Source organism: Anas platyrhynchos, chromosome W (assembly GCF_047663525.1).
Source record: "Anas platyrhynchos isolate ZD024472 breed Pekin duck chromosome W, IASCAAS_PekinDuck_T2T, whole genome shotgun sequence".
NCBI classification, from domain to species: Eukaryota; Metazoa; Chordata; class Aves; order Anseriformes; family Anatidae; genus Anas; species Anas platyrhynchos.
Genome location: NC_092620.1, coordinates 10,955,170 through 10,982,313, shown reverse-complemented (window position 1 = coordinate 10,982,313; position 27,144 = coordinate 10,955,170). Strand labels below are relative to the sequence as shown.

Here is a 27,144-nt window from a genome sequence, read left to right as displayed (position 1 = left end):
AAGGTTGATCCAAAAAAAAGTACATATACGGTATAGAGGAGCATCGAGTAGCTTGTGAACCTGTAGTACTCAGTCAATGAGGAAACAGGGGAGGTGATCAGGTGTCGGGTAATAGTGAATAAAAGGTTGTGATATGTTTACTATAACGCGCTCCTAATTGGCAGGATGCCCACCATTGCAATCACAAATAAAACAGCTTCAGAGAAGATCCTGTCTGAGGAAAATTATTGAGATTTTTCTCACACTGTGAAAATTAAGTGTACTATCTTCATCTTTCCCATCCTCAATACATCAGGGACAGTGTCCTGGTTTTGGCTGGGACAGAATTACTTTTCTTCATAGGGGCTAGTATGTGCCATGTTTTGGATTTAGGAGAAAAATAAGGCTGATAGCACACTGATGTTTTAGTTGTTGCAGAGCAGTACTCGCACTAAGCCAAGGACTTTTTAGCTTCTCATACTGTCCTGCTAGCGAGGAGGCTGGGGGTGCACAAGAAGTTGGGAGGGGACAGACCCAGGACAGCTGACCCGAACTGGCCAAAGGGATAGTCCACAACATAATGACATCACACGGAACAATAAAAACTGGGAGGGCTGACCGGGGAAGCGGCCGCTGCTTGGGACTGGGATAGGCATCTGTCAGTCGGTGGTGAGCAATTGCATTGTGCATCACTTGCTTTGTATGTATATATAGTTATTATTTTACCTTCCTTTTCTGTCCTATTAAACTATCTTTATTTCAACCCACGAGTTCTACTTTTTTCCTCCGATTCTCTTCCCCATCCCACCGTGAGGGGGCGGGGTGAATGAACAACTATGTGATACTTAGCTGTTTGCCACGTTAAACCGCAACAGACAAGAAGGATAACTCCCTGATCCCGAGAGAGGCTAAGCCCATCCCCCTTCACCCTATCCTCAACTGAGCCACTCAATTGAATTATCCAGGGCAGGGGTAGAGGCTAACGAGCAGGCAGTACTAGCAAGGCAACCCCACCTCTCAAGTTACAGGTGGGCGAAAGAGGATAGAAGAGAATATAGCTGCCCTTTGTGCACAACTCCAAAAAGCCCGCGCGCCTCGACAGCCAATAGGAGGCATGGAGCCACGCGCGCCTTTAAATAGTCGCAAGAAGCCAGCCCCACCCTCCTAGCGCTAGGGGACGACTACAAGGTGGAGTTTTCACAGACGCCATTTTTCCCCCCACAACTGAGATCGGTCTCACTCTTCTTTAGCGCTTTCTGTTGATCTCCGCCATTGTTGCTGCGTTTATTGTGGTTCCTGTCAGGCAGGTAATAATAACCTAGGCATGCTGCAGCGGTACGGGGTGAAGTGCGCCCATCTCCTCATGATACCCAGGTCTGTGTCACTGTGGTCCACACGGAGGGTGGGGCCAAGTGGAGGCCACCCTCCACCGTGACGGACAGTTGTCTTACCTAATGGGACCGCGGAGAGTCCTCATCGATGGGGGCGGAGGGGGAGAAAGGCGACTGGGTTAGTTGTCTGCGCAGTGCTTTTGGATGCGTGTATGTTAGTGGTGAAGGCTGCTCACCTTTCAAGTACGTGGTGGGCACAGATATGCGTGACTCGTGCATGTAGCTGATGAAGGTGGGGAGGGGGTGTTCGCGCGCTAGGGGGAGGGGCGGCTGAACGGAGTGGGGCTCTGATCGCTCACCTCAACGTTGCTATGTGACGCAACGATGTGGGAGGCCTGAGTCGCCGCCGGGCCTCGGAATTTTTGTCCGTTCCTGTAAGGAGAGCGACAAGACAGTGCTGTTTGGCAGGGTAGTGGATTTGGGTAGGCCTGGGGACTGCAGCGTGAAGGAGGGAGTCGGGAGTAATGGTTCTTTAGGAAATAAGGAGTGGCTTGGACTACCTGTGAACCCACAGGGATCCACCTATCCTGAGGGAAGGGCGAGAAGGGTGATCTCTCGCTGCAGGCAGCTGCCGCGCTTCAGTGGCCTTGGCGTAGGCACAGCGGCCTAGCAGGTGCGGCTCCCGGAGTGCCTGTACGGTGGAGGCCGGCAGCACTAGCGGGTGCGCGCTAAGGCTAGCGGAGCGGCTTTGGTCTTCCTACGCCTACCTTAGGTAGCTCTGCCTGGGGCAAACTGTTGGGGATTATGGTGGACAGATGGGAAGGGGGGGAGGGCGTTCTCGGCTGCGGCCTGTACGGAAGCGACTGCAAGATCGGTTGGGGGGCGCTCTGCAGCGGGGACGGCTTCTTTCGGGTGTGATCACGGCAGTGGTGTGGAGCTTCTCTCGTGGCCGAGCTGCTACGCAATGTCGGCCCCGCTTGGGTTCGAGCCTCTGGGTGCCTCCTTTGTGTATCTCCCTGGGTAGAGTAGTAGAAGTCTTGTGACCACGTGGTGAGGGTTTATCGGGTTCTGGCTCCGCCTAATACTGGGTAGGCGCCATTACAGCGGCCGCCATTTCTGCTTATCCCCGCCACTGGGGAAGTGGGGTTCGGGCTGCGGGGGTTATGTGACGCTGCCTCTTCCCCCCGCCTGGGAGCAAGCTGGGTTCGTGAGTGCTCCTTGGCGGGCGGGCTGTGCGAAGGCGACCACTGGCCCGAGCAGACTGTAGAGCAGTCTGTAGAGCGCGGTTCCTTCCCGGACTACAGAAGGGAGGGGGGAGGGTCTGGCAAGATCGTCCCTCCCGGAGGGTGTGGGATAGAGACGCACTGGCATCTTCCAGCTCTTTTCTCGTGTCTGTTGGCGATGGTGATGCCTTTCTCCTTTAGTAACCATTTTATCCTCTCGATATCTTACAAAATAAAATAAAAATAAATTTATATTAGTCAATTTCTCCAGATAGTTAACATTAAGTGTCTGGAAATACTAGCATGTGCTGGGAAGGTGGTCTCAGCCCTGGTTGGTTGTAGAAGAGCGCGTCTGCTGTTAATCTGCACAAACAGGATAACTGTTACAAGGATGTTCTTAAGTGAAATGTATTGGTTCTTCTTTGTGGATGTGGGAGTTGAGTGTCAACTATTTGTTCAGGCCATGGAAATTGATAACTAAAGTCCAGAAGGGGGGAAAAATAGCATTTTTTTGTTTGGCTGCATGAATGCCTTTTTAAAGAGAATATGTTGTCAAATTGTTCTGTGTGGGCTTCTGATGTGTCTCACACGTATTCTCATGTGGACTTAACAAAAATAAATCACAAATGAAGTACCTGTTTCACAAAATCAAGAGTTTAGCTACTTTGAGATTCTTGGTGCATGCTTGCAGAGTCTTGTACATAACTGCAGTATTTTTTAAAAAAAAAAAGTAATATACTGGCAATAGCAACTGAATACTTATTGATGATTGAATACTTATTGATACTGAATACTTAATAATGATCTGAAAATCATTATCAGTAAATGTTATTTCTTAAAACTAGCAAATGCCTGGAAACTGAGCGAGTCCAGAATTGTTCAGTCTGAGTTTACAGACTTCAGTATTGTTTCTTCTCTTAGTGATGTGTTTGACCTTGTTATGTTTTCCTCGCTCATAGAGAAAAGCTTTGCAGCAAAAAATTCAGGCCAAACCCCTGCTTTTGGCTGTAGTGGGAATCAGAGCTGTAAGTGAACTGAGCTATGGTTGGTCTATGCTGTTTTCATAGGCTTTTGAAGCAGTAGGTTGTTGGGTTTTGATCCTGTCCAGAACGCTTGCATTTTGCTCTACGAACATATATAAAACCAGTAAGTTCTAAAAGCAGATATCTTGTGTTTTGTTTTTCATTTTAATACAATATATGTTTTGATTTTTTTTACAGAATAGATGTATTAGTTTTTTATTCTACAACAGGTTTTATTTGATCATCTAAGAGTAAAAGGTAATGGAGACTGAACAGCAGGAAGAGACCTTTACCAACACAGAGACAAATGGTAATTTTTTAATGGTCTGTTCACTTATTTATTTTGGAGTAAGAAAAACTTTTTAAATCTGTGTTTCCACTTAGTTTGGAATGTTTTAACTATATCAAATGTGTTTGTATCAGTAGTATTTTTGCATTTAATCTTTTAAGTATTCAATATAGCTATACATAGTTCTTGTATTATGAAAGTATAATTTTTCTTTGGGGTTTCTTTAGGCATGGTATAAGTAACTAAAAGTTATAGCTAAAGAGTTGAAAACACTTAGAGTTGGCGTGATTACTGAATATTTAGCTAAAATATTTAAAATACTGCTTTTCTATTGTTATACCAATATTTCAGTATTGGACAAACTGTTTCTAACTTTCTTCTGTTAAGATTTTCACACTTGCCAATTTTAAAATAAATACTTGGTAGTTGATGCAGTACTGCTTTAAACAAAGTGCTGTAAATTTGTCAATAAGACTGAAATTCTCATTTCAACTGTAGCTCATAGATCTAGAATGGGTCTTCAGTAATTAATTCATATGTAGGCTGATGAAGTAAAAACCTGTTTCTTTGAGTGTGTAGATGTTTGAAGTTAGAGTTGGGCTAATAGGAAAAGAATGCTTCATTAAGAATATAGTGTATAAGCTTGATGTACGTACCATGGTATTGTGAGTTAGAAAGTTAAATATATATTTGTGGTGTTTCTGGACCTGTCTATAGGAAAACGTCCTGCAGAAGATATGGAAGAAGAACAGGCCTTCAAAAGATCTCGGAATACAGATGAGATGGTTGAATTGCGCATCCTGCTTCAAAGCAAAGTATGTTTTTTTTTTTCAGTATTGCTATATATTATAGCATTGCTTAAGACAGTGGTGTATGTTTAGTAAGAATGTGTGATTCATTTAATGTAACTTATTAGGAATATTTGTAAGTGTGCACAAATGATAGCAGAAGGTTATTGCAATGGAATTATCTTCAATACATTTTTTTCAAGGATAAGTCTTTTTTAATCTATGGGACTTCTTTTGAATAAAAAAGTATTGAAAAATAGAGCAATAGAAATAAGCCATTTTTTCTTATGCTAAAGGGAATACCATTGTTTTGAGGGGAATGACTGTTCATTAGACTTTAGAAAGCAAGCAGTTTAGAGAATGTTCAGCTAATGATTGTAAATCAACCAAATGAGGCAGAGTGAGGACTTCATCAGGATTTCAGTAACTTACTCAAACAGACTTAGTAAATCTGTATATATCAATAGGAAAAAAGATGGGAGTAATGCTTCAGGGATTGCAGTTGCCTCATTGGCTAGTATAAATTGTGACACTGAAGTTATTTATGAATCTTCTCTAGTTTTTCCAGTCATCACAGATGTTTGCATGGTCTGAAGTAACTCAGTGTCTTGTGTTGGTGTGGGGGAATGTCACCTTAACTCTGCATGGCATTTATGATAGTGCTCCATGCAACTTGCAAAATATTTCTGTGCTGTTAGCATTGTGTATGAACTGTTTTTTTAATAAAAAAAGGCAGGCTTTGCAACTACCCTTGAATATATGCCAGTTTATTCCTGTTGATGTTGATTTTTAGCAACTGGAGGTTAACAATTGTTTCTATTGGTTTTATGTTCTTCACACCATACTTGTGTGAGCTGTCCGAGTTAAGTAAATAACTATGCATTTGGAGTGTGAAAGTGAAATTTGTAAACGCTTCTTTAAAAAAAAAAAAAAGAAACTTTGAATAAAATAGGAAAACCACTAACTTGCATAAGATGCATAAAACACAATAAGGTATCTTTTTCAGTCGTACTCTTTAACTATGAGATTATTTCAATTACAAGCTTAAGGATTTAAGCAATTCTGCTTGTGTTAAAATAATATTACTTGCAAAATTTGAATATTTTTCTTTCCGAAGTTCAGTCATCAGAGCTGTTCTCGTGCATATACACAAACTGTCAGTATGTTTCAATTTAATTTGAATTTATCAAAAGCAAAGCAAGCCCTATCCCACGGGATAATGCAGAAATAGATGCATTGTTGTTAATCTTTGGTTCAAAAACATACTCTATGCAGTGCTGGCATAACATAATTTCTGAAAACTACTTTTCAGAATGCTGGAGCAGTGATTGGAAAAGGTGGCAAAAATATTAAGGCACTTCGTACAGACGTGAGTATGTATGAGTTTGAATTAATTTAGCACCAATTCTTTCAGAGCACTACACTGAAAACTTGATTATTTGCATTTTTAGAAATTGAGCTCTAGTCATTGATAGGCTAATTATAAACTGTTTGAATGTTAGAGGAGATAACAAGCTTTTTGGTTTGTATTGTCATTAAAACCCAGCTTGAGTCATGTGGGAAGAGAGGTTTACATTAAACTTTGCTTTCAGTCAGGTTTCCTCTAAGTTATGCATTTCAAGTGAATTAATCTTAATTTCCAGTTAAAGATGTTAAAATTCTTAACTTTACCTTTTCCATATGTGCGAGTAAATTGTAAAACTATGGAGAACCATTGCAGGTGTCTGGCTTAACCCAATGATAGAGGAATGCTTTAACTTCCTTGGGGAGTGGGAAAACTAATGGTCCATCTGTTCTTATTTTAACAGCTTGGATGTGAAGCGCAAAAACATGAATATTAAACTTGCATGATTTAAATATGGGAATAAGATAATAATGAAACACTTCATGCTGTTTGAAGCATTTTTAAATGGTCGTGACTTATTTACCTATTCACATTTTATAGTGGGGTGATTTGTGATTAAATATGTTTAGTGTTAGTGTATTTATAAGACTTGGCAATGTTTCTTGAATTCTGTTTATGCTCCTGTGTACTTAGCATAAGCTACAATTCCAGCAATTTTTTTTCAAGCAAGACTGTGTTCAACACAATATTTGGTAGTATATCATTGCAGAATCAGTTTCAACTAAGTTCATGACTTATAGCAATGAGAATTGAGGATTAAATTGAAGTGGTCAGGCATTATACACACGCTCACTAACTTTAGCAGCTGGTGTTCTTATTTCTTTGCTTTAAATAATTACATCAAATAAGTCAAGATAGCATTTCAGACCAATCTAAGTTAACTTTCCCCATTTGCCCATGGTTTTAGCAATACAGAGCTCAAGTTTTGTCTACCCTCATGAGCCAGCCTGCTACTGAAACCTTATATGTAAAAAGTAGTCAGGTAAGATAGCTCATTAAGATCCATGCTGTTAAGCTGCAGTCAGTGTAGCAATCCGTTATTGTGTTAGTCTTCAGAACAACTTAAATTTGTTTCATTAATTGAGAATAAGTATAGTTTGTATTAAATTAAAATGTATTGCTTTTCCCCCTTTTCCCTCTCCTTGTTTTTTTGGCCATATATCTCCGTTGCCCATGTACTGGATCGTCTTGCCCCTGCGTTGCCCACCATGACATTGGCCCATCCGCCCCTGAACGCCCATGTGAAAACCCTGGTTGGCTATGCCCAAAAATGTGCTCGTTGCCAAACGGGTACTATACTTGACAACTTCTGATTGAATACCCGTGCCCAATGCCAACGTCCACGAACGCCAATGACCAATGCAGTACAATGCAAGTGTTTCAGTCCCAGACAGCAGTGGCCCTGAGCGGTATGTCCCAACAGTTTATGCCTCACTGCCTGATTAGAAAGAGAGAAATGTATTTTTTTACTTGCCTTTTATATAATTAAATAGTATCCCCTTAGAGATGGTGTATTGTTTTTAAGTTTTGTCTTATTTTCCCCATCAAGTCTTCTTGTCACTGAACTTTTACATGAGTTGCCCACCCAAGCAATATGCTAATTTTATTTTGATGGAAGGAGCATAGTTTCAGGTGTTGCATAATCACTGCATTATAAATCAAAATGCTTCAAGAGTCTCTTGCTCTTTGTGGCCCACCTTGCTCCCCCCAACGTTGTCTGTTTATAATTACTTACAATGAAATGCTAACTCTGGTTCACTTTTCTTCAATTCTTGTTTGTTACATTTTTGTTTGTTTTGGTTTTGTCTTTTATTTGTATTTCTATTCTTGCAGAGCCCCTTAGTAAACTAACTTCTAACTGGTCTCTCAACCTCACTCCAGATATAACATTGACCACTTGCACATCCACACCTTTTTCTACAAGAAGGTGTGCCAGTTTTAACAACGTAATAGTGAGGGTAACCTAAATTAGTGGTGGTGGGGAACGTGAGCATTCACTTCTACTTTTATGTTCTGTGGGGATTTCTTGCCTGCTTAATCTGAGCTCTGCCAAAAGTTTTCACTTGCTCATTCTCACTTACTCTGAGACCTACCTACTCTTAAATTTATTATGCATATATATTGGGCATAAACCAAGATGCTTGTGTTGTAAATTTAGTGAACAGGTTTACTTTAAATGGGAAATATAATTGTATGTTCTTCTGTGTAGTCAGTCTTATTAGAGTTTTGTGTAATTATGAATATGAAACTTATATCTACTACTTGTTTTTACACCCTCTCTGTATTTTCTAACACTGGCTTCTGACAGCATCTTGAGTATAAGTGCAGATACAGAAACAATTGGAGAAATCTTGAAGAAGATTATCCCTACTTTAGAAGAGGTATGTCTCTTAGATTTGTTTCTTCATATGTATAAGTTTAGATTTTAAAACAATATGATTCTAGATAATTGTGCTAGTTTTTATTAAATTAAATTTTAAAAAGCCTTTTTTTGAGAGGAGACCTGTAGCTCTCAAGCTATGTTGGCTTTTTTTTTTTTTTAAGAGGACAGTCTCTTACAAAATTGATATTTAGAACAGCCTCCTCCCCTTCAAAACACCGGTCTCCTGATTTCAGTCTCCTGATTTGTTTAGCCCCTAGTTTCAAGTAGTTGTATTGTAATTTCCATCCTGCTTTGGCTTTGTAAGTGTGTTGTGCTGTTTGTTTATTACACTTCTATAAAAATGTTAAGATATCAAAGTGATGTCAAATAAGTTTTCCTCATCCATTTCTCTCATTCTGCTTTGCCTCAACATAGGTGTGATTCTATCATGGCAAATACATCCTCACAGTTGAGCAACAAATTAAGTTATGGTATTTGTAGGGGAAAAAAAAATATTTTCCCCTATGACTAATATTTTATTCTTTCCTTGTATGTGTCTGTTACAGTATCAACACTACAAAGGTAGCGACTTTGACTGTGAATTAAGACTTCTAATTCACCAAAGTCTGGCAGGAGGAATCATTGGTGTCAAGGGTGCTAAAATCAAAGAACTCAGAGAGGTACTGTTATCTATTCAGATTTTGTTTTTAGAATAAAAACAGTGTTTTATGCTCATAAACAGAAAGTATCTTTTGTGCAGTAATTAATTCAAACATATTCAATGTGTGATCTCTGTGATCCAAGATCAATCTGGGTAACTTCTGGAAATTTCTTGCAAATCATCAGAAATGAAGTAGCTGTTGGTGATAGAGCATAGGACTTCTTCTCAAGCTTTTAGGCATGTTAGCAGAAGAGTAACCTTTATAAAATAAAAATAGCATTCATCACTCCTTTCTGTAATGAACTGTTGGATAGATTATATTTATTGGTGGTGTTAGACATGCAAAATGGCTTATTGTAGATGCATCTCCACAAAAAAAAATGTTTGAGTATTACTATAAAAGGACAGTACGAGATGTGGTTTATTTTAAGTTCTACTTCCTTGAAGACTACTGTTTCCTTTGTGAAGGACCATACCTTGTGAAGGAATGGGGTTTTGTTCTAAAAAGCTAGTGGTCCCTATGAACCTAGAGAATTGCCTTTTGTCCTTTCCTGGCATTGTGTCAAAGGCAATTCCAGGTCAGTTCAAGAGTAAGCTGCTATCTGTTTGTGTGGATTGAAGGACAGCAAGATAACTAGACATAATCATGGCAACAACACTGTCTGGTGTCCAAAGCATGTTTTTTTTATGATGGTTATTATAACCTGTAAGCTTACAATAGATCACAGAATCACAGAATTGTCTAGGTTGGAAGAGACCTCAAGATTGAGTCCAACCTCTGACCTAACACTAACAAGTCCTCCACTAAACCATATTGCTAAGCTCTACATCTAAACGTCTTTTAAAGACCTCCAGGGATGGTGACTCCACCACTTCCCTGGGCAGCCTGTTCCAATGCCTCACAACCCTCTCAGTAAAGTTCTTCCTAATATCCAACCTAAAACTCCCCTGGCGCAACTTTAGCCCATTCCCCCTCGTCCTGTCACCAGGCACATGGGAGAATAGACCAACCCCCACCTCACTACAGCCTCCTTTAAGGTACCTGTAGAGAGCGATAAGGTCACCCCTGAGCCTCCTCTTCTCCAGGCTGAACAAGCTCAGCTCCCTCAGCTGCTCCTCATAGGACTTGTTCTCCAGACCCCTCACCAGCTTCGTCGCCCTTCTCTGGACTCTTTTGAGCACCTCGATGTCCTTCTTGTAGTGAGGGGCTTTATCCTTAGGGAGGATATATAGTCCTTTTGCTAATAGTCAATTAAATGACTGTGGATGAGCTATAATTGGAAGATTTAAACTGCTTTCTTCTTCACTAGAATTTCATACAAAATGATGTCGTTGCAGGTCTTAAAAAAATATATCGTAGAAGGGCTTGGGTTGGAAGGGGCCTTAAAGACCATGTAACTCCAACCCCCCTACCACAGAGAGGGATGCCACTCACTAGATCAGGCTGGCTGAGGGCCCCATCCAGCCTAGTCTTAAACACCTCCAGGAATGGGGCATCCACTACTTCTCTGGGCAACCTGTTTCAGTGCCTCACTACCATTACAGTGAAGAATTTTCTTCTGTCTCTTTTAGTTTAAGACCATTCCTCCCTTGTCTCTTATTATCTACCTGAGTAAAGAGTCCTCCATCTTTTTTTATAAGATCCCTTTAAGTATTGAAAGGCTGCAATGAGAGGTCTCCCTGAAGCTGCCTCTTCCAGGCTGAACCTCTCCAGCTGTCAACCCAAAGATTAATATTCTAAGATTAAATTTGTTGTAAGAACTTGGAAGCAAGCATGCACTTCATTACTGGGAGTTTAATATTCTGGTTTGAGTCTTTCTTTAAAACTGTTTTAGTGTATTACCCTTTTTTTCAATATTTTCATAAAATTGTTCAAAACGCTTCCATTTGAAGATTTTTTTTTTCTTGTCTTCAACAGAATACTCAGACCACCATTAAGCTCTTCCAAGAGTGTTGTCCTCATTCCACTGATAGAGTGGTGCTTATTGGTGGAAAACCTGATAGAGTTGTGGAATGTATCAAGATTATCTTGGATCTTATTTCTGAGGTGATGTCTTCTTTTATTCTTACGCTGGTATTCATGAACGTTAGGATGGAGAATTGTATCTTCCCATTTATTTTGAATTCAGTAACTTTTCTTCATTAGTAAAAGTGTTGGACTATTTGCACAGTTGGAAATTATTCCTGTTTTTTAGACTGGGGTGTATCTTAGGGAAAAAGAAGCAATTTTGATAACAATGGACTATTTGTCATGATTTGCATATTATTAAAAGAAAATTTCAATTGGGGAGGAAGGGAGACAAATGGATGTGCTACCTATCATTAACAGCAATTTCTCTGCCTTTCTCTTCAGCACTGTGCAATCAACAATACATTCAGAATGTATAAATGTAACAGTCAGTGCTAACTGGTGTGTGTGTTTGTCTTAGTCTCCAATTAAAGGACGGGCCCAGCCTTATGATCCCAATTTCTATGATGAAACATATGACTATGGTGGCTTCACAATGATGTTTGATGATAGAAGAGGGCGTCCAGTAGGCTTTCCAGTGCGTGGAAGAGGAGGCTTTGATCGAATGCCTCCTGGTCGTGGTGGACGACCTATGCCTCCATCAAGAAGAGATTATGATGATATGAGCCCTCGCAGAGGACCTCCACCACCTCCACCAGGTCGTGGTGGCAGAGGTGGCAGCAGAGCTCGTAATCTTCCTCTTCCTCCTCCACCACCTCCTCGTGGCGGGTGAGTTGTATAAATACATTCTTAAAAAAAAACTCAGGTTGTTGAGTACATTTTGCTGAATTATGTTAATATTTCCAGGAATTGTTTCAGACTTTCATGTTGGCAATGATTATGCAGGATTTAGTATATTGCACCAGAATTTTTTATTTATTAATTTATTAAGTATTTGGATTTAATTATTTTTGTAATAGAGCAGTCTATCAGGACTGTAGTTGGTATTTCTATAACTTTAGTTTGTCATTTGGAACTTGGCTAAAGCAGTGAAACTGAGTTGCGTGCAAATCATGAAAATGAAAATTTGAAAATATATAAACTAGTTTTTAACATGAGTTATGTGCTTCTGCTTTTCTCATTTTAGAGATCTTATGCCTTATGACAGAAGGGGTAGACCTGGAGACCGTTATGATGGAATGGTAGGAATTTAAAGTTAATATTGTTCTGTGAAGTGTAAATAGTTAACACTATCTGAAGAAACTGTTCTTGAATCCATAAATGTAAGTGTGGAGCTGTGAGAAACAATCTGTAGTCAATAACACAGGCTCAGGTGAGGATCTCGGTGAAGTAATATTTTTATTTGTGATTGCAATGGTGGGTGTCCTGCAAGCACGAGCGCGCAGCAGAAGTATATTGTAACCCTATATCCCCAATTACCCAATGTTTGATTCCTCCCATTTCCTCATTGGCTGAGTACTATAGTTACGCAACCTACCTGACACTTGTTACTATGCCCTGTATTATATACAGCTCTATTTGACCAATCTTTAGTTTTATTTAGAACTGGAGGGGTCTATGATTTCATAGCTTCTTGTTTTGCTGAATCTGCAACTGCTTCTCTCAATTTTCTTAGCTATCTTTTTTTGGGGGACACAATGGACAGTGGGATCTCCTACTGTCCCCTTATCTGCTTAACGTACTCCCCGCTGTTAATGCCTGTACAATCACTTTTGAATATGCAAGGTTAGTGCAATTTTCCTCTGCAAAAAACACAACTTTAATTCTTACAGGGCATGCATACTTCTGAAATTTTGTTATTAACTAAATGTTTTGTCTATACAAATGGTTCCTCCAGAATAAGTTTTGGGGTGTAAGGGGTATCTCGTGATCTGCTGTATGCATTTTCCTACCTATTGTTAACAGTGGTATAGGAAGTCAGTAGAGCACAGTCCCTGCAGGTTTTATTACACTAACCTTTTAGATTTTTTTTTTTATTGGGATGTCAGAAATAAGAATTGTAGGCTGTAATTCAAAACAGGAAATGTCAGAAAAATGTTCTTAATATTTGTATAAACCAGACTTTTTTTTAACAAATTTTAATATGTCTGTTGGGAAATATAAATAATACTTAAAGGGTTCTAGTTGGTCTGGCAGATAATTGCTTTTTCAAATCATTTTGTCTACTTGCCAATTTCTATATTGGGGGAAAAAAACTAGTGTAATTTCAAATGCTTGGGAGCCAGGAGTACTGCTAAGTTGAATTTTAAATCAAGTTGGATATGTTTGGCACCTTCTTAAGAAAAGTTTCTTATTTAGATGAAGAAAAAAATAAAAATGAATGGAAGAGAGCCTATTTCATGTCTCCTCTCCACTCCTGTCTAAAGGTGCTTTTTAAGCATTGCCTCCTTCTGGGAGGAAGAGGCAGTTACTTCCAGTTTGTATTATGGGAAGTATGTATTACAAGAATGTCAAAATTGGGGCACCAGAAGCCTATCAGAAGTATTTCTCAGCACTTAGAGTAGTTCAGTTGGAAGGGACCGTCAGATCATCTAGTCCAACTGACTGACCTCTTCAGGGCTAGTGAAAAGTTAAAAGCATGTTATTGAATGCATTGTCCAAATGTTTCTTGAACACTGAAAAGAATGGGGCATCAACCACTTCTAGTGTTTGACCACCCTCAAATAAGGTGGGTAAGCTATATATAAGTCATTTAATCCCTCCCCCAGTCACTTCCTAACTTTTCCTAAATTATTTCCTAATTCCTGAAGTATTTTTAAATTGAAGTTAATTGAGAAGTAAATCAGAATGTTTCTTTAAAAGTGATCTATACGTTCAGATATCTAATCTGGTTTTGCTCACTCAAATGATTCCTACTCCTTGATTTTTATTTTTCAAAACATTTCAGATATGTATTACATCCATATGTTTGTGTAAGCGTTTCAATAAAGGTACATATGCTTACAAAAAAAACATGGAGGTATGTCATGTTTAAGAGGTTTGACATTAAGGAACATATGGAAAAATTGGTGAAGAGGTTGACAGTCCTCATTTATCCATATAAATACCAGAAGAAACTAATGGCATTTCACTCTTTTTCTGGGCCAATCCTTTAAAAGTATGGGAAAGTTAAGAATTTGCCATTCATTAAAATTGTCATCTAAATGACAATACATATGCAAAAGTAAATTCTTGTTAATGCTATGTTCTGTCTTATCCAGCCAGTGTTTCATCTGGTTTCTATTTCATTTCTCTTGGTTAAAAGTAATAGCTAGCACAAATGAGTCTATAGAGAAGAAAATTATGTGTAACATAACAATACATGTATGTTGTGTATATATACAGTTACACATATTATGTGTAATTATGTATATGACATACTGTACCTAATACTTGCACAAATGTTTATATTTTAATCTGCTGTTCGTTTAAACTGAATTCTATACACTTTCATAATTTTGCTGATTTCTGTTTTTTCAGCTTTTGTTGTAAAATTCTCACATAAATGCTATATATCACTAATTGGCGATTACATTTCTTTAGGTTAGATAGCAGTAGATTGTTAGTTTAGTTAGTGGCTATATGAGATATCTGGAAATGAATTAAAATATTAGAAGCCATGTCCTTCCTACTTGACCTGCTATTGACATAGTTATATCAATGACAGTTAATTGTTTTAGTCTTAAATGCTTTTTTAATGCATGAGATGAATAGAAGGTTTTGGTATTTGAGAGTAACATCTTTTAGTATATAGTACAGCTATAACACTCAAGTGTTTTTAAAGCAAACAAAAAATGTTCAAAGTAGTTTTACTCTCCCCTTAGGTGTCTGACATTTTGTAAGAGCAAAATCTGTTTACACCACAAAAACAGGGAAGAAACAAGTGTGACCAGTTACAGTTCCCTTTTAGCGAAAGAAAAACTGAGTGAGTCTTGTAACTGGTCTGTATCATGTATTTTTGAATCTTTGTAGTAAAGTGGTTAATAAAAATGTTTCTCTATCAGTATGTATGTATTTGCTTGTGAAGTTACTTGTAAGCCTCTGTGACATGGACTTAATTTGGAATAATTTATTCTTTTCCTTCTGTCTGGAAGATGATGCAGTGTCATGTGGATGCCTGTGAGGACATGCAGCCACCAGAGCTGGTGAGTGCATTTGTGCTTTTGACTGGCTTAATAGTTGATTTTTTGAGAAAACCAATTAAAGTGGTTAAGTGGTAACTACAGTTTCTTGTATGAATGTAGTCAGTGGCAGCTTGCCCATATTGAAAATCTCTAAAGCTGTCTTTCTAACAGGTTATTGGCAGTTTGTTCTTAACAATTTGTTCTGTACAGTCAGTGTTCCATGATAGAAGTGTGCAGCAGCACAGCTAAAAGAGTTTTTCTATTGTGTTGCTGCTTTGTACCCTATTTTAGTGTTTTAAGTTCTAGCTTTCGCTGTAACTCCTGCTTTTCAACACCCTGTAGATGCATGTATTTAGGGATATGTTTTGTGTTAACTTTGTTTTTGTTTTTTTTTTTTTTGTTTCAAACAAGGAATAGTTCTTTGTTTATAGTTGTGGATAAACTATTAGGCATTATCAAATGTAATATTTTAAAATGTATTGAGAGATTTGTGTTTATCAAACAACTTCTTGCTCTCAGGGGTTTTAGAAAGGAGAGGGGTCAGTAAGTGTTTATGCTGTCTAGAAGATGGTGGTGCTGTCAAATATTAAGCGTTAGTTCCTAGCTTACATAAACACTGCAGATAGCAAATGAATTTGACAGATGAGCAATTCTGTTCTGTAGTCTGGAGAGGAAAAGAGAGGCAGAAAGGACTATTCAATAAAACATCTTAACCCAAAGAAAGGGGTTCCCTGTGTAAAATATCAGCAGAAATGGGGGTGGTGGGGAGATAATTATGCAGCTCTGATCAGCCTCAGAAACATGTCCTTCATTCTGTTCTTCATTTTTTTCTATTTTGCATTCCCCTACAAGCTCTATTATGCTTTATTATGACTTGTATTGCTAAGCAACATGATTAGACAACGTGAGTTGCTTAGAAACAGTTCTTCAGATGAACAGTTTTTTTTCTGAATACTTACACTTTTGATGTAGCTCCAAAAAAGGTAGTAAGTAAGGGAAAAAAACCCACCCAAACAAAGTTAAGTTGTAATGCAAGAACTCTTTCTAAACAAATAATTCACACAAGTTTCCTACATTTCTGTAGTTCAGTGATATAAGTTTAATTCTAGAGAAGCATGCATATCTGTACTCTGCTTTTACAGAAAGATTAAAATAGGTTTATGCATTTAGAAAGCATTTGGTCAAATAAGCATTTGATATCAAGTACCAGTCTACAAATCCTCAAAAATAAAAGCAGTTAGGAGTGCTGCATTGCAATGATTTGGATTTGGTGTATATAGTAGTTTTAGCAGAACAGAAGTAGTTAGTGTCATGGCTGTCCCTTCTAATAAACAAAAGATTGTAGCATAGTTTTAATGGAGGGACCAATTATAAAGCTATTCTAGAGTTGACTTGTTTTTTTTTTTTTTTCTTCAAGATGTAGATGGAATAGGAGGGTTGACAGTTATCAGGTAAACTTGTCACAAATGGAGACTTTATCCTGAGATCCTTAGCTGACAGGATAAGCTTAAGATGTTCTCATGAGATAGTCTTCTCTCTTCACCACACCCCCCTTTTGTTACTGGTCTGCCCTCTTCCTCAGTTTGTCTTCAGTGATATTTAGATTTAAGATGTAGGTTAGGATTTTTGCATAAAATAGGCTCGAAGTTAACAGTATAAAACTTAAGATGAAAGCATGTTAATGAAGTATGGTTATTTGCTATTTAAGGGTTTGCTTTCTTTTTTTTTTTTTTAACAGTTTGAGGGTGGCTCTGGATATGGTAAGTTTTTATAGAGAACTTTAACATGAACTTTATTATTTAGTCAGTAAAAGGCTTGATGCATTTGTTTAAATTAGACTACTCTTATGCAGGGGGCCGTGGTTCATATGGAGATCTTGGTGGACCCATCATCACAACACAAGTAACAATTCCCAAAGATGTGAGTGAAGTTGACTTGCTTTCCACTTGTCTTTTTTTTTTTTTTTTTTTTTAAGTCACAGCCTTTTCTCAGACTGTAAGTCAGTCAAGTATTTGGGATCCTTGATGAGTACTACTTAATATAAAGTAACTTCCTAAATTGCCAAAAGTCAATTCTTAAGGATGTTTTATTTTATCTTCACTTCAGAGATGCACTGAACTATTTTGTCTTCTGGATAGCCAGTAATAGAGAGTCTACATAACTTGTTTTTGCAAACAGGTATCTGGTTCTTCCAATTTTCTCACCTGTGTTTATATAATAAATCTTGCAGAGGATGTTCTCAGGCTGTAAAAAAAAAAAAAAAAAAAAAGTAAGCTTCCATTGCAACTCTTAAAACTAAATTGATGGAAGCTTTTCAAATAATAGTACTGTGTTTTTGCAGAGAAATTTAGACCGATAAATGAATGCTTTTTGTCTCCTAGTTGGCAGGATCTATTATTGGAAAGGGAGGCCAGAGAATCAAACAAATACGTCATGAGTCAGGAGCTTCAATCAAAATTGATGAACCACTAGAAGGCTCAGAAGATCGAATAATAACTATTACAGGAACACAGGACCAGATACAAAATGCACAGTATTTGTTGCAAAACAGGCAAGTTGAAGCTTAATGCTGTCCTTATTGTCAATTTTATGACAACTTACTTCCTACTACTCTAAAGCTCTTCTGTGCTATAGTTTTTGGAAGGGCAGGATTTAAATAACTATCGGACTTTTCTAGTGGTAGTTCTGCCTTTCTTTTCTGTTCTTCTAACTAAAAAGATTAAAAATTCCTTAACCAAGCACTCCTTTAATTTCTCTGGTGGAAATTGCTGCAAAAAAAAAAAGCCTACTTGTAATAAATTGTATACAACCTGTAGAAAACAGAAGGCTTCAGTGGACGTTGGTCTAGTTCTGTGTGGAAGACTAGTGATTTTGTTGTTTTTAGATAACTAAATTGACAACAAATCACAGTCTACCATATGGCACAGACTATGCCTCTACAGGACAAGTTAAAATTAATTGGTGCTGTTATGCAGCATTTTACACCTTACTAGCATTATTTTGTCTTCTCTGGTAAATATTAACAGCTTCAGGTTTAATTTGCTTAATTTTGCTTTATTAACATATTGGTTATCATAGCATTTGTTAATGTTCAACTTGAATGTTTGGCTTTAGATTATTAGTATTTAAATGTTTAATCATAGACCTATAATTATTAGTCATTAATCTTATTAAATTGTTTACTTCAAAATGCATTACAAGTTTGTAGTTTAATCTTTAAGAATATCATTGTGAATATCAATGCAAGATGTATGGTCCATCATTCTAATTCGTGCTTTTTTCTTTTTTCTTTTATAGTGTGAAGCAGTATGCAGATGTTGAAGGATTCTAATGCAAGATTATTTTTTCTTTTTTATAGTGTGAAGCAGTATTCTGGAAAGTTTTTCTAAGACTATTGAAGAACTGAAGGAGTCCTGCACCTTTTTTAATTTTTTTTTTAATACCTGCTTCTGTTTAAAAAGCCAACATTCCTCTGCTTCATAGGTGTTCTGCATTTGAGGTGTAATGAAATCTGCTGTTCACCAAACATGTTTTAGTTCCTTGCAAATATTTGGGGGGAGGGAAAGGGCACATGAGATTAACTTTGAAATTTTGAAACAGCAGCAGACTGGATTTTTTTTGTTCATTGCTGGTGGTAAAATGTAATCTTACAGAAAAGAACTGTTGTGAATGCCCTGCTTTATGTAGGCTTTTTTGTTGTTGTGGTTGTTTTTGAAGGGGAGGAAGAAGACTGGTAGTCAACATGTCCCTGGCATCCTTTTGAGAGCAGCGTGCAGAATGTAATGCTCTTTTGTAAGAAATGTTTTTTAAATAAACTTAGTGAACCTATTCTTGGTGGACATTTTTATGTACATAATGTAACACCTAAAATGGATGTACTCTTCCACTCACCCCCCCAGAGAATGCGTAAATAGTAGTTGCTCTTAAGCTTTTTCTTCTGCTTCTTTTATATATAGAGTTGCATGTTTTTGTTTTATTCAGATTAAAGAAACTGAAAACAGTGGTTCATCTTTATTATTTGGGAAAAAGTGCAAAAATATTCATGCAGGCATTGTGTAAAATCTGCCTTTTGAGTGTTTAGCCCTGTGTACAGTACATATTTTAAAATATGTTGGTGACAATATAAGTTTGTGATGCCACTGAGTTAAGTGGGTTAAATACATCTGGTTCTAGACAGTTTTCTTAATGCAAATAAGTGTTAGACATGGTGGTTGGTGTACCATTAGTGAATGAATCATAGTTGTTTTCAGAACTTTCATCTGTGTGAGGTGTAGAAACTCTTACGAATTGGCAGTATCTAACTTTTTCATTGTTTACAGAACTTGTTTGGTTTCTCTGTTGTATGTTGAATTCCATAGGAAGTACTTGTGAGGAATTAAAAAAAAAAACACCTGGGTATTTAATGTAATATCTTGACATTTTTATTTATAGCTTACAAGTTTTGGTTTCACTTCCTAAATAAAAACAATTTAAAAAATGCAAAAGAACTTGGTAAATACGGAAGGGGGTATGTGGTTCTAGAACTTACTGCTTTTTGAACTATGTGGGGTAACTGCTGTGATAACAAGGAGCTACACTTAACATTTAATGGGAAAGAGCAAGGAGGTAAAAGGTGACCTTAGCAGAGCTCTAATCAATCATTTAAAAAAAAAAAATACGCTCCTTTTGTGTAGGGGATTGAGTGTGACAGTTCTTCCAGTAAATATGCGTGTAGAATTGACACTTCCATTGAAAAGGATGAACGTAAGTTATATGGAGAAATCAACCTAAGAAAAAGGTGTCAGGTAATGTAAATGATCTGAGGTGCAGGATTTTTTTATGTACTTTAAAATTGTTTATGTGCAGGTTGTTGGTGTGTTTATTTTAAATAGATTGGAGGGAGGGAAGCTGCATGGGTGTCAACATACTGTGTTTTTTCTTTTTAATGATTGGCATCTTTTGAGAAGCTAGCTTAGTCTAATGAAGTTGAGCGCTGCTCTAGCTTCAGTAGGTATTTTTAAGGTTTCATTTGAACCGAACATGTATGATTTGAGATGAGCTTAAGGGTTTCCTGCTGTAAAAGGACCTGTAAGTTTTGGGTTCTTTTTATAACTAGAGCTTGTTGGTGGGTCATCTCTCTGCTTTCCTCCCTGCCTGTTTCCCTTGCTAACCTGATTATGAAAACTAACATGATGGTAAAAAGCTACCTTTCTCCTGAGGAGTATTGTGCTAGAGTTCTGGGAGGGAGGAATGTGGGGGAGTACTCATAGTACTTACACTTGTACTTCAAAAAATAGTTCAGCAATACAGATTTAGGAAAAAAAAAAAACCTGCAACCATTTATAGAGGCCTTCTTTAAATGCTGACTTCTGCATAGAAACTGCTGGCTTAAAAATGTAGCACTCACAGCATGGGTTCTGCAGCAGCTTTCACTGCTAGGTGTTTCTGTATATTATGTCTGAAATAAAGGCATCTGGAAATCATGATTTTTCTTTTTGGTTGCTTGGTGCATGATATGGGTGTCATGTTTAAGGGGAATTAGAGTTCAGCATTTACCTGTTTCAGAGCCCTGCTAAGGGCTTTTGCTGAGACAGTCTCACAAAGTTGAAAGTATTCAACATATGAAAGTATTCAACATATACTTACTATTTGCTGGAACTGCATGGAAACTATCTTTCAGAGAATATTCAGAACTACACTGCCTTCCTTTTCTCATCTGGACACCAGTTTATTAATAATATTAGGAATGGTACCTTTCCCTTCTTTCCCAGTGGGCTAATTACAACAGTTTGGGAGTATTTTGAAGATCCATCTGTAACCCATGTATTGCTATTTCTAATTCTGAATAACAGGTTTCATTTTCTCTCTAAGATTAGTCGATTGTTTAGAAAACTTACTTGGGAATCTGTCCCGAAACAGTCTTGTGGTGAGTGGCTAGGTGTGTGGGATGATGTTAGCAGATACCTGTCACGAGTGTCTCCTCCAATAGTTTTGAACTTCACCCCTGAGCAAGTGCTAAATCCTAAAAACTTGGTAGAATGTTTGAGAGTTGTATGTCCTGACCCTGATAATGCTGGAGAACGACAGCTTGCAGCATTGTGCTGGGTCCTGGCTTATTCCTATCAAACACTGTTTAACATCATCCAGCAACTTAAAGAGAGGGAGGAAGTCTCTGAATCTGATGACCAAGTAACACATGCTGTGGCTGACCCAGAGGACCAACCAACTATGGTATCAGTCGCCCCCATAGTCAAGTCAAAACAATGGAAACGGAGGTCAGCTCGTTTAGTAAGGGAAGAAGCCTCTCCTAAGAAGGAGGGAGAAGGGGAAATGGCAGGCACCTCTAAAGCAGAGCCATCACAAAAACAGCAGGAAGACGAGACAGAAATCATAAAGGAATCAGAAATCACTCGATCCTTATCCCTGAGTGAGATGCAAGAAATACGAAAGGATTATGGTCGACACCCAGGTGAACACATCCTCACCTGGCTGCTCCGATGCTGGGATGCTGGGGCCAATAGTCTACAATTAGAAGGCAATGAAGCCAAGCAGCTGGGATCCCTCTCTAGAGAAAGGGTAATTGACAAAGTAATCGGGAGAGGAGCACAGGCCCTCAGCCTCTGGAGACGACTCCTGGCAGCTATGAGAGAAAGATATCCCCATAAGGAAGATATTGTATATCACATAGGCAAGTGGACCACTATGGATAAAGGTCTCCAGCATCTGCGGGAATTAGCTGTGTGGGAGATGATTTATAGTGATTTGGACAATGCCCAGACACCTCAAGACCCCGATGAAGTCCAGTGCACAACATCCATGTGGCGTAAATTTGTGCGGAGTGCACCACCAGCACATGCCAGTACCCTGGCAGCAATTAACTGGGATGAGGGGATGGGACCAACAATGTATGATGTGTCCTGCCAGCTTCAAAAATATGAAGACAATCTCTCTGCTCCGCTACAGTCCTGTGTCTCAGCTGTGGAGAAACTGTCTAAAGCACTTGACAAGCTCGTGGAACGAGTATATTCCCCCTCATTTAGACAGAGTGATACTTCAGCCACTAAGAATCAGCATTCGCCTGCTCAAGAGAGAGAGTACCCAAGACGTACACCACGTGGCACCTTGTGGTTTTATCTGCGTGACCATGGGGAAGATATGAGGAAATGGGATGGTGTACCTACTTCAACCCTAGCTGCTCGGGTATGTGAACTGAAAGGAAATACAGCAGCAAGAAGAGGGGCTCCTAAGAGAAATGCTGCTCCAGTTTCTATTGGGCAGTACCCCAGAGGCAGTAGAAGAGCTGATGTTATTCTTGACCCTGATGAAGAGACCTCTACCTCTCATTTGCAAGAATTAAGTGGCAGACGCTCCAGCCAGGGCTAGAGGGGCCCTGCCTCTGGCCAGGTAGAGGAGAGGGATAACCGGATTTATTGGACTGTGTGGATCCGATGGCCTGGCACATCAGAACCACAAGAATACAAAGCTTTAGTGGACACTGGCGCACAATGTACCTTAATGCCATCAGGCTACCAAGGGACAGAACTCACCTGTATCTCCGGAGTGACAGGGGGATCCCAACAACTATCTGTACTGGAAGCTGAAGTGAGTCTAACTGGGAATGAGTGGCAAAAGCATCCCATTGTGACTGGCCCAGAGGCTCCATGTATCCTTGGCATAGACTATCTCAAGAGAGGGTATTTCAAGGATCCAAAAGGATACCGGTGGGCTTTTGGCATAGCTGCTTTGAGCACAGAGAAGATTAGGCAGCTGTCTACCCTGCCTGGCCTTTCAGAAGACCCTTCTGTTGTAGGATTGCTGAAGGTTGAAGAACAACAGGTACCAATTGCTACTACAACGGTGCACCGACGGCAATATCGCACCAACCGAGACTCCCTGATTCCCATCCATGAGTTGATTCACCGACTGGAGAGTCAGGGAGTAATCAGCAAGACTCGCTCACCCTTTAATAGTCCTATATGGCCAGTACGAAAGTCTAATGGCGAGTGGAGGCTAACAGTGGACTACCGCGGCCTGAATGAAGTCACGCCACCACTGAGTGCTGCAGTGCCGGACATGCTAGAACTTCAGTACGAACTAGAGTCAAAGGCAGCCAAGTGGTATGCCACAATTGATATTGCTAATGCATTTTTCTCCATCCCTTTGGCAGCAGCATGCAGGCCGCAGTTTGCTTTCACTTGGAGGGGCATCCAATACACCTGGAATCGGCTGCCCCAGGGGTGGAAACACAGCCCTACCATTTGCCATGGACTGATCCAGTCTGCACTGGAGCAAGGGGGAGCCCCTGAGCACCTTCAGTACATTGACGACATCCTCGTGTGGGGCAACACAGCAGAAGAAGTTTTCGAGAAAGGGAAGAAAATAATCCAAATTCTCCTGAAAGCTGGTTTTGCCATTAAACAGAGCAAGGTCAAGGGGCCTGCACAGGAAATCCAGTTCTTGGGGGTAAAATGGCAGGATGGACGTCGCCATATTCCAGTGGATGTGATCAATAAAATAACAGCAATGTCTCCACCAACTAGCAAAAAAGAAACGCAAGCTTTCCTAGGCCTCGTGGGATTCTGGAGAATGCATGTGCCAGGCTATAGTCAGCTTGTGAATCCTCTATATCGAGTGACTCGAAAGAGAAACTATTTTGAGTGGGGCCCTGAGCAACAACAGGCATTTGAACAAATCAAACAAGAAATAGCTCGTGCAGTAGCCCTTGGGCCTGTCCGTACTGGACCAGCTGTGCAAAATATACCGTACACTGCAGCTGGGGACCATGGCCTCACCTGGAGCCTTTGGCAGAAAACCCCAGGAGAAACTCGAGGCCGACCTCTGGGCTTCTGGAGTCGGGGCTATCGAGGATCAGAAGCCAATTACACCCCAACTGAAAAAGAAATACTCACAGCATATGAGGGTGTTCGAGCTGCTTCAGAAGTTGTGGGTACAGAGGCACAGCTCCTCTTGGCACTGCGGCTACCTGTGCTACATTGGATGTTCAAAGAGAAAATTCCCACTACACACCATGCAACTGATGCTACATGGAGTAAGTGGATAGCATTAATTACACAGCGGGCTCGAATGGGAAAACCCAATCGCCCAGGAATCCTGGAAGAGATTATGGACTGGCCGGAAGGCAGGGATTTCGGAGTACCAACAGAAGAGGTAACCCGTGCTGAAGAGGCACCACCATACAATGAGTTGCCAGAAGACAGAAAGCGGTATGCGTTGTTTACTGATGGATCCTGCCGTGTGATAGGGAGTCATCGGAAATGGAAAGCTGCTGTGTGGAATCCCATATGACGAGTTGTGGAGGCCATGGAAGGGGAAGGTGAGTCGAGTCAGTATGCAGAAGTAAAAGCCATACAACTAGCCCTAGATATCGCCAAAAGAGAAAATTGGCCAGTATTGTATCTTTATACTGACTCATGGATGGTGGCAAATGCTCTGTGGGGGTGGCTGCAGCAATGGAAAGAGAGCAACTGGCAGCGCAGAGGTAAACCTATCTGGGCTGCTACCCTGTGGCAAGATATTGCTGCCCGGGTAGGAAACCTGGATGTTAAAGTACGTCATGTAGATGCCCACATGCCCAAGAGTCGTGCTACTGTAGAACATCGGAACAACGAAGAAGTGGAACAACAAGCTTCGAAAATTGAAGTGGCTCAGATGGACCTAGACTGGGAACATAAGGGTGAGCTGTTTGTAGCTCGATGGGCCCATGAAACATCAGGACATCTGGGGAGGGATGCCACTTACAGATGGGCTCTTGATCGAGGGGTGGACTTGACCATTGAAGCCATCACACAGGTTACCCATGAGTGTGAGACCTGTGCTGCAATCAAGAAAGCCATGAAGGTAAAAATCTCCCTGGAACAGGGGGAGATGGCTAGGGTTTCAATATGGTGAGGCCTGGCAAATTGACTATATTGGACCACTTCCAAAAACCCGCCAAGGCAAACGGTACATACTCACCATGGTAGAAGCAACTACTGGGTGGCTGGAAACATACCCCGTAAACCATGCCACAGCCCGAAACACTATCTTGGGCCTGGAAAGACAAGTATTGTGGCGTCATGGTACACCAGAGAGAATTGAGTCTGACAATGGGAGTCATTTCCGAAACAATCTTGTTACCTCCTGGGCAAAGAGGCATGGTATTGAGTGGGTGTACCACATCCCTTATCACCCACAAGCCTCTGGGAAGGTTGAGAGGTACAATGGACTGTTAAAGACTATGTTACGAGCATTAGGTGCTGGGACGTGGAAACAATGGGACATAAATCTACCAGAAGTCACTTGGCTAGTTAACAATAGGGGGTCTGACAGCCGTGCTGGTCCTGCCGAAACAAAACCCCTACACACTGTGAAAGGAGCTAAAGTCCCCGTAGTGCATGTAGGGAAGTGGATGGGGAAGGCAGTGTGGGTTGCTCCTGCCTCGGGAAAAGGCAAACCCACTCGTGGGATTGTCTTTGCCCAAGGACCAGGGTATACCTGGTGGGCCATGCAAAAGAATGGGGATATCAAGTGTGTGCCTCAAGGAGATTTGACACTGAGAGAAAACTAATCTGTAATCTAAGTTATATGTTGTAGGAAGATGCTGTAGGATCAACGACAGGTCAACGTTGCAAGGAGCCGGGCAGTGCAACAAGGACTTGAGCTAAGCTGGTGCTGGCGTCCAGACATCCAACTCCACCTGCCTTGAGTGGCCACTTTGGCAGATGAAGACCTAATCATCAACAGTTCTTATGAACATTTTCCAAGAAAGACCTATGGAATGAGAAGATACACCTGCCTATTAATCCTGTCCTGTTAAATCCTTGTCCTGTTAAAGGACAAGGAATAATGATGAGAATGCTTGTATGCTAAAGTATGGGGATCTGAGTGTGACACAAATGTTATGGAATAAGGGGTGGAGGTTGTACTGGGTCTGGCTGGAATGTTAACTTTCCCGGCAGCAGCCCATACAGTGCCGTACTCTGCACTTGTAGTTGGAACAGCAGTGTTATCACACCAGTGTTGTGTCTACTGCTGAGCAGTGCTGGCCCAGCATCAGGCCTCTCTCTAACCCTCCTAGGGGGTGGGCAAAAAGTGAGAAGAGAAACATCACCAGGGCAGCTGACCTAAACCAACCAAAGGGATGTTCCATACCATGTGATGTCACACTCAGCAATAAAAGGTGGAAACAGGAAGAAGAGGGGAGGGGTGGGCTCTCATTGTGAAGATGTTGGTCCTCCTCCCGAACACCGGCTGCGTGTGTTGAGGCCCTGCTTCAAGGACGTGGTCAATCATCGCTCATTTGTGGGAAGTAGAGAGTAATTTCTTTCCTCTGCACTTCCACATAGCCTTCATTTGTTTTATTTGTTTGTTTTCCTCCCTTTTTTTTTTTATTTTCCCTTTCCCCCTCCCTTTCCCCCTTTCCCTTTTTATTTCCCTTCAGTTCATAATAATCTTTATTTAATTATTATTATTATTTCCCTTTAATTAAATTATCCTTATCTCAACCCGTGAGTTGTTCTTTGCTTTACTTCTCCCCCTCCTCATCTAAAGGAGGGGGAGTGAGAGAGCGGTTGTGGGGTTTAGCTGCCCAGCACAGTAAAACCACCACAACACCCTATTCATTTGAATGCTTTGTTAAAAGCATTGAGTGATATTCTCTAACTTCAGACACATGGGGAACTCGTGTGTCTTGCTAGCTGTTCCTGAGTTTCTCCTAATAATTGTTTTAGCATTGCAGTTAGAAGACTATGCAGTTGCCACCTCATTAATCCTTTATCTATGCATTTTTTTCCAAACACAACTGAACTAGTCAAACGCACTGTCTGGAGGATTTTTGCCTTTAGTATTTCTTGAATGGAATCAAGGCTGCATGGTATTGTTGCTAGGTGTTATAAATGAAGTCTCAACTCAATCTGAATTTTGTAATATTTATACTTATAAAAGGTAAAAAAGGTATAAAAGGTATAAAAGGCAAGTAAACAGCGCTGGGTGTGCGGGGAGTCTACGCTCCACCAACAAGCACACACAAACATC

The 27,144-nt window shown here is 40.0% G+C and overlaps 1 protein-coding gene across 31 annotated transcripts; it reads left to right on the top strand.

The window, feature by feature from the left end:
* The first annotated feature begins 572 nt into the window (after nt 1–572).
* Nucleotides 573–18,960, top strand: LOC101791000 (heterogeneous nuclear ribonucleoprotein K). 31 transcript variants are annotated; one of them, XM_038169557.2, is made up of 16 exons: nt 1,539–1,553; nt 3,601–3,679; nt 3,786–3,865; nt 4,550–4,659; nt 5,945–6,001; nt 7,403–7,446; nt 8,346–8,418; nt 8,966–9,079; nt 10,979–11,107; nt 11,490–11,797; nt 12,156–12,210; nt 15,103–15,153; nt 16,871–16,892; nt 16,970–17,052; nt 17,514–17,683; nt 18,430–18,960. In XM_038169557.2, the coding sequence occupies exons 3-16, from the start codon at nt 3,817–3,819 to the stop codon at nt 18,461–18,463; spliced, it is 1,299 nt and encodes a 432-aa protein (XP_038025485.1). In that variant the 5' UTR covers nt 1,539–1,553; nt 3,601–3,679; nt 3,786–3,816; the 3' UTR covers nt 18,464–18,960. The 31 variants fall into 31 exon arrangements, with proteins under 31 accessions (XP_071886741.1, XP_071886733.1, XP_071886740.1 ...); XM_038169556.2 differs by lacking the exon at nt 1,539–1,553 and adding an exon at nt 2,431–2,513; XM_038169565.2 differs by lacking the exon at nt 1,539–1,553 and adding an exon at nt 2,442–2,513 and having other exon boundaries at nt 4,562–4,659.
* The last annotated feature ends 8,184 nt before the right edge of the window (nt 18,961–27,144 follow it).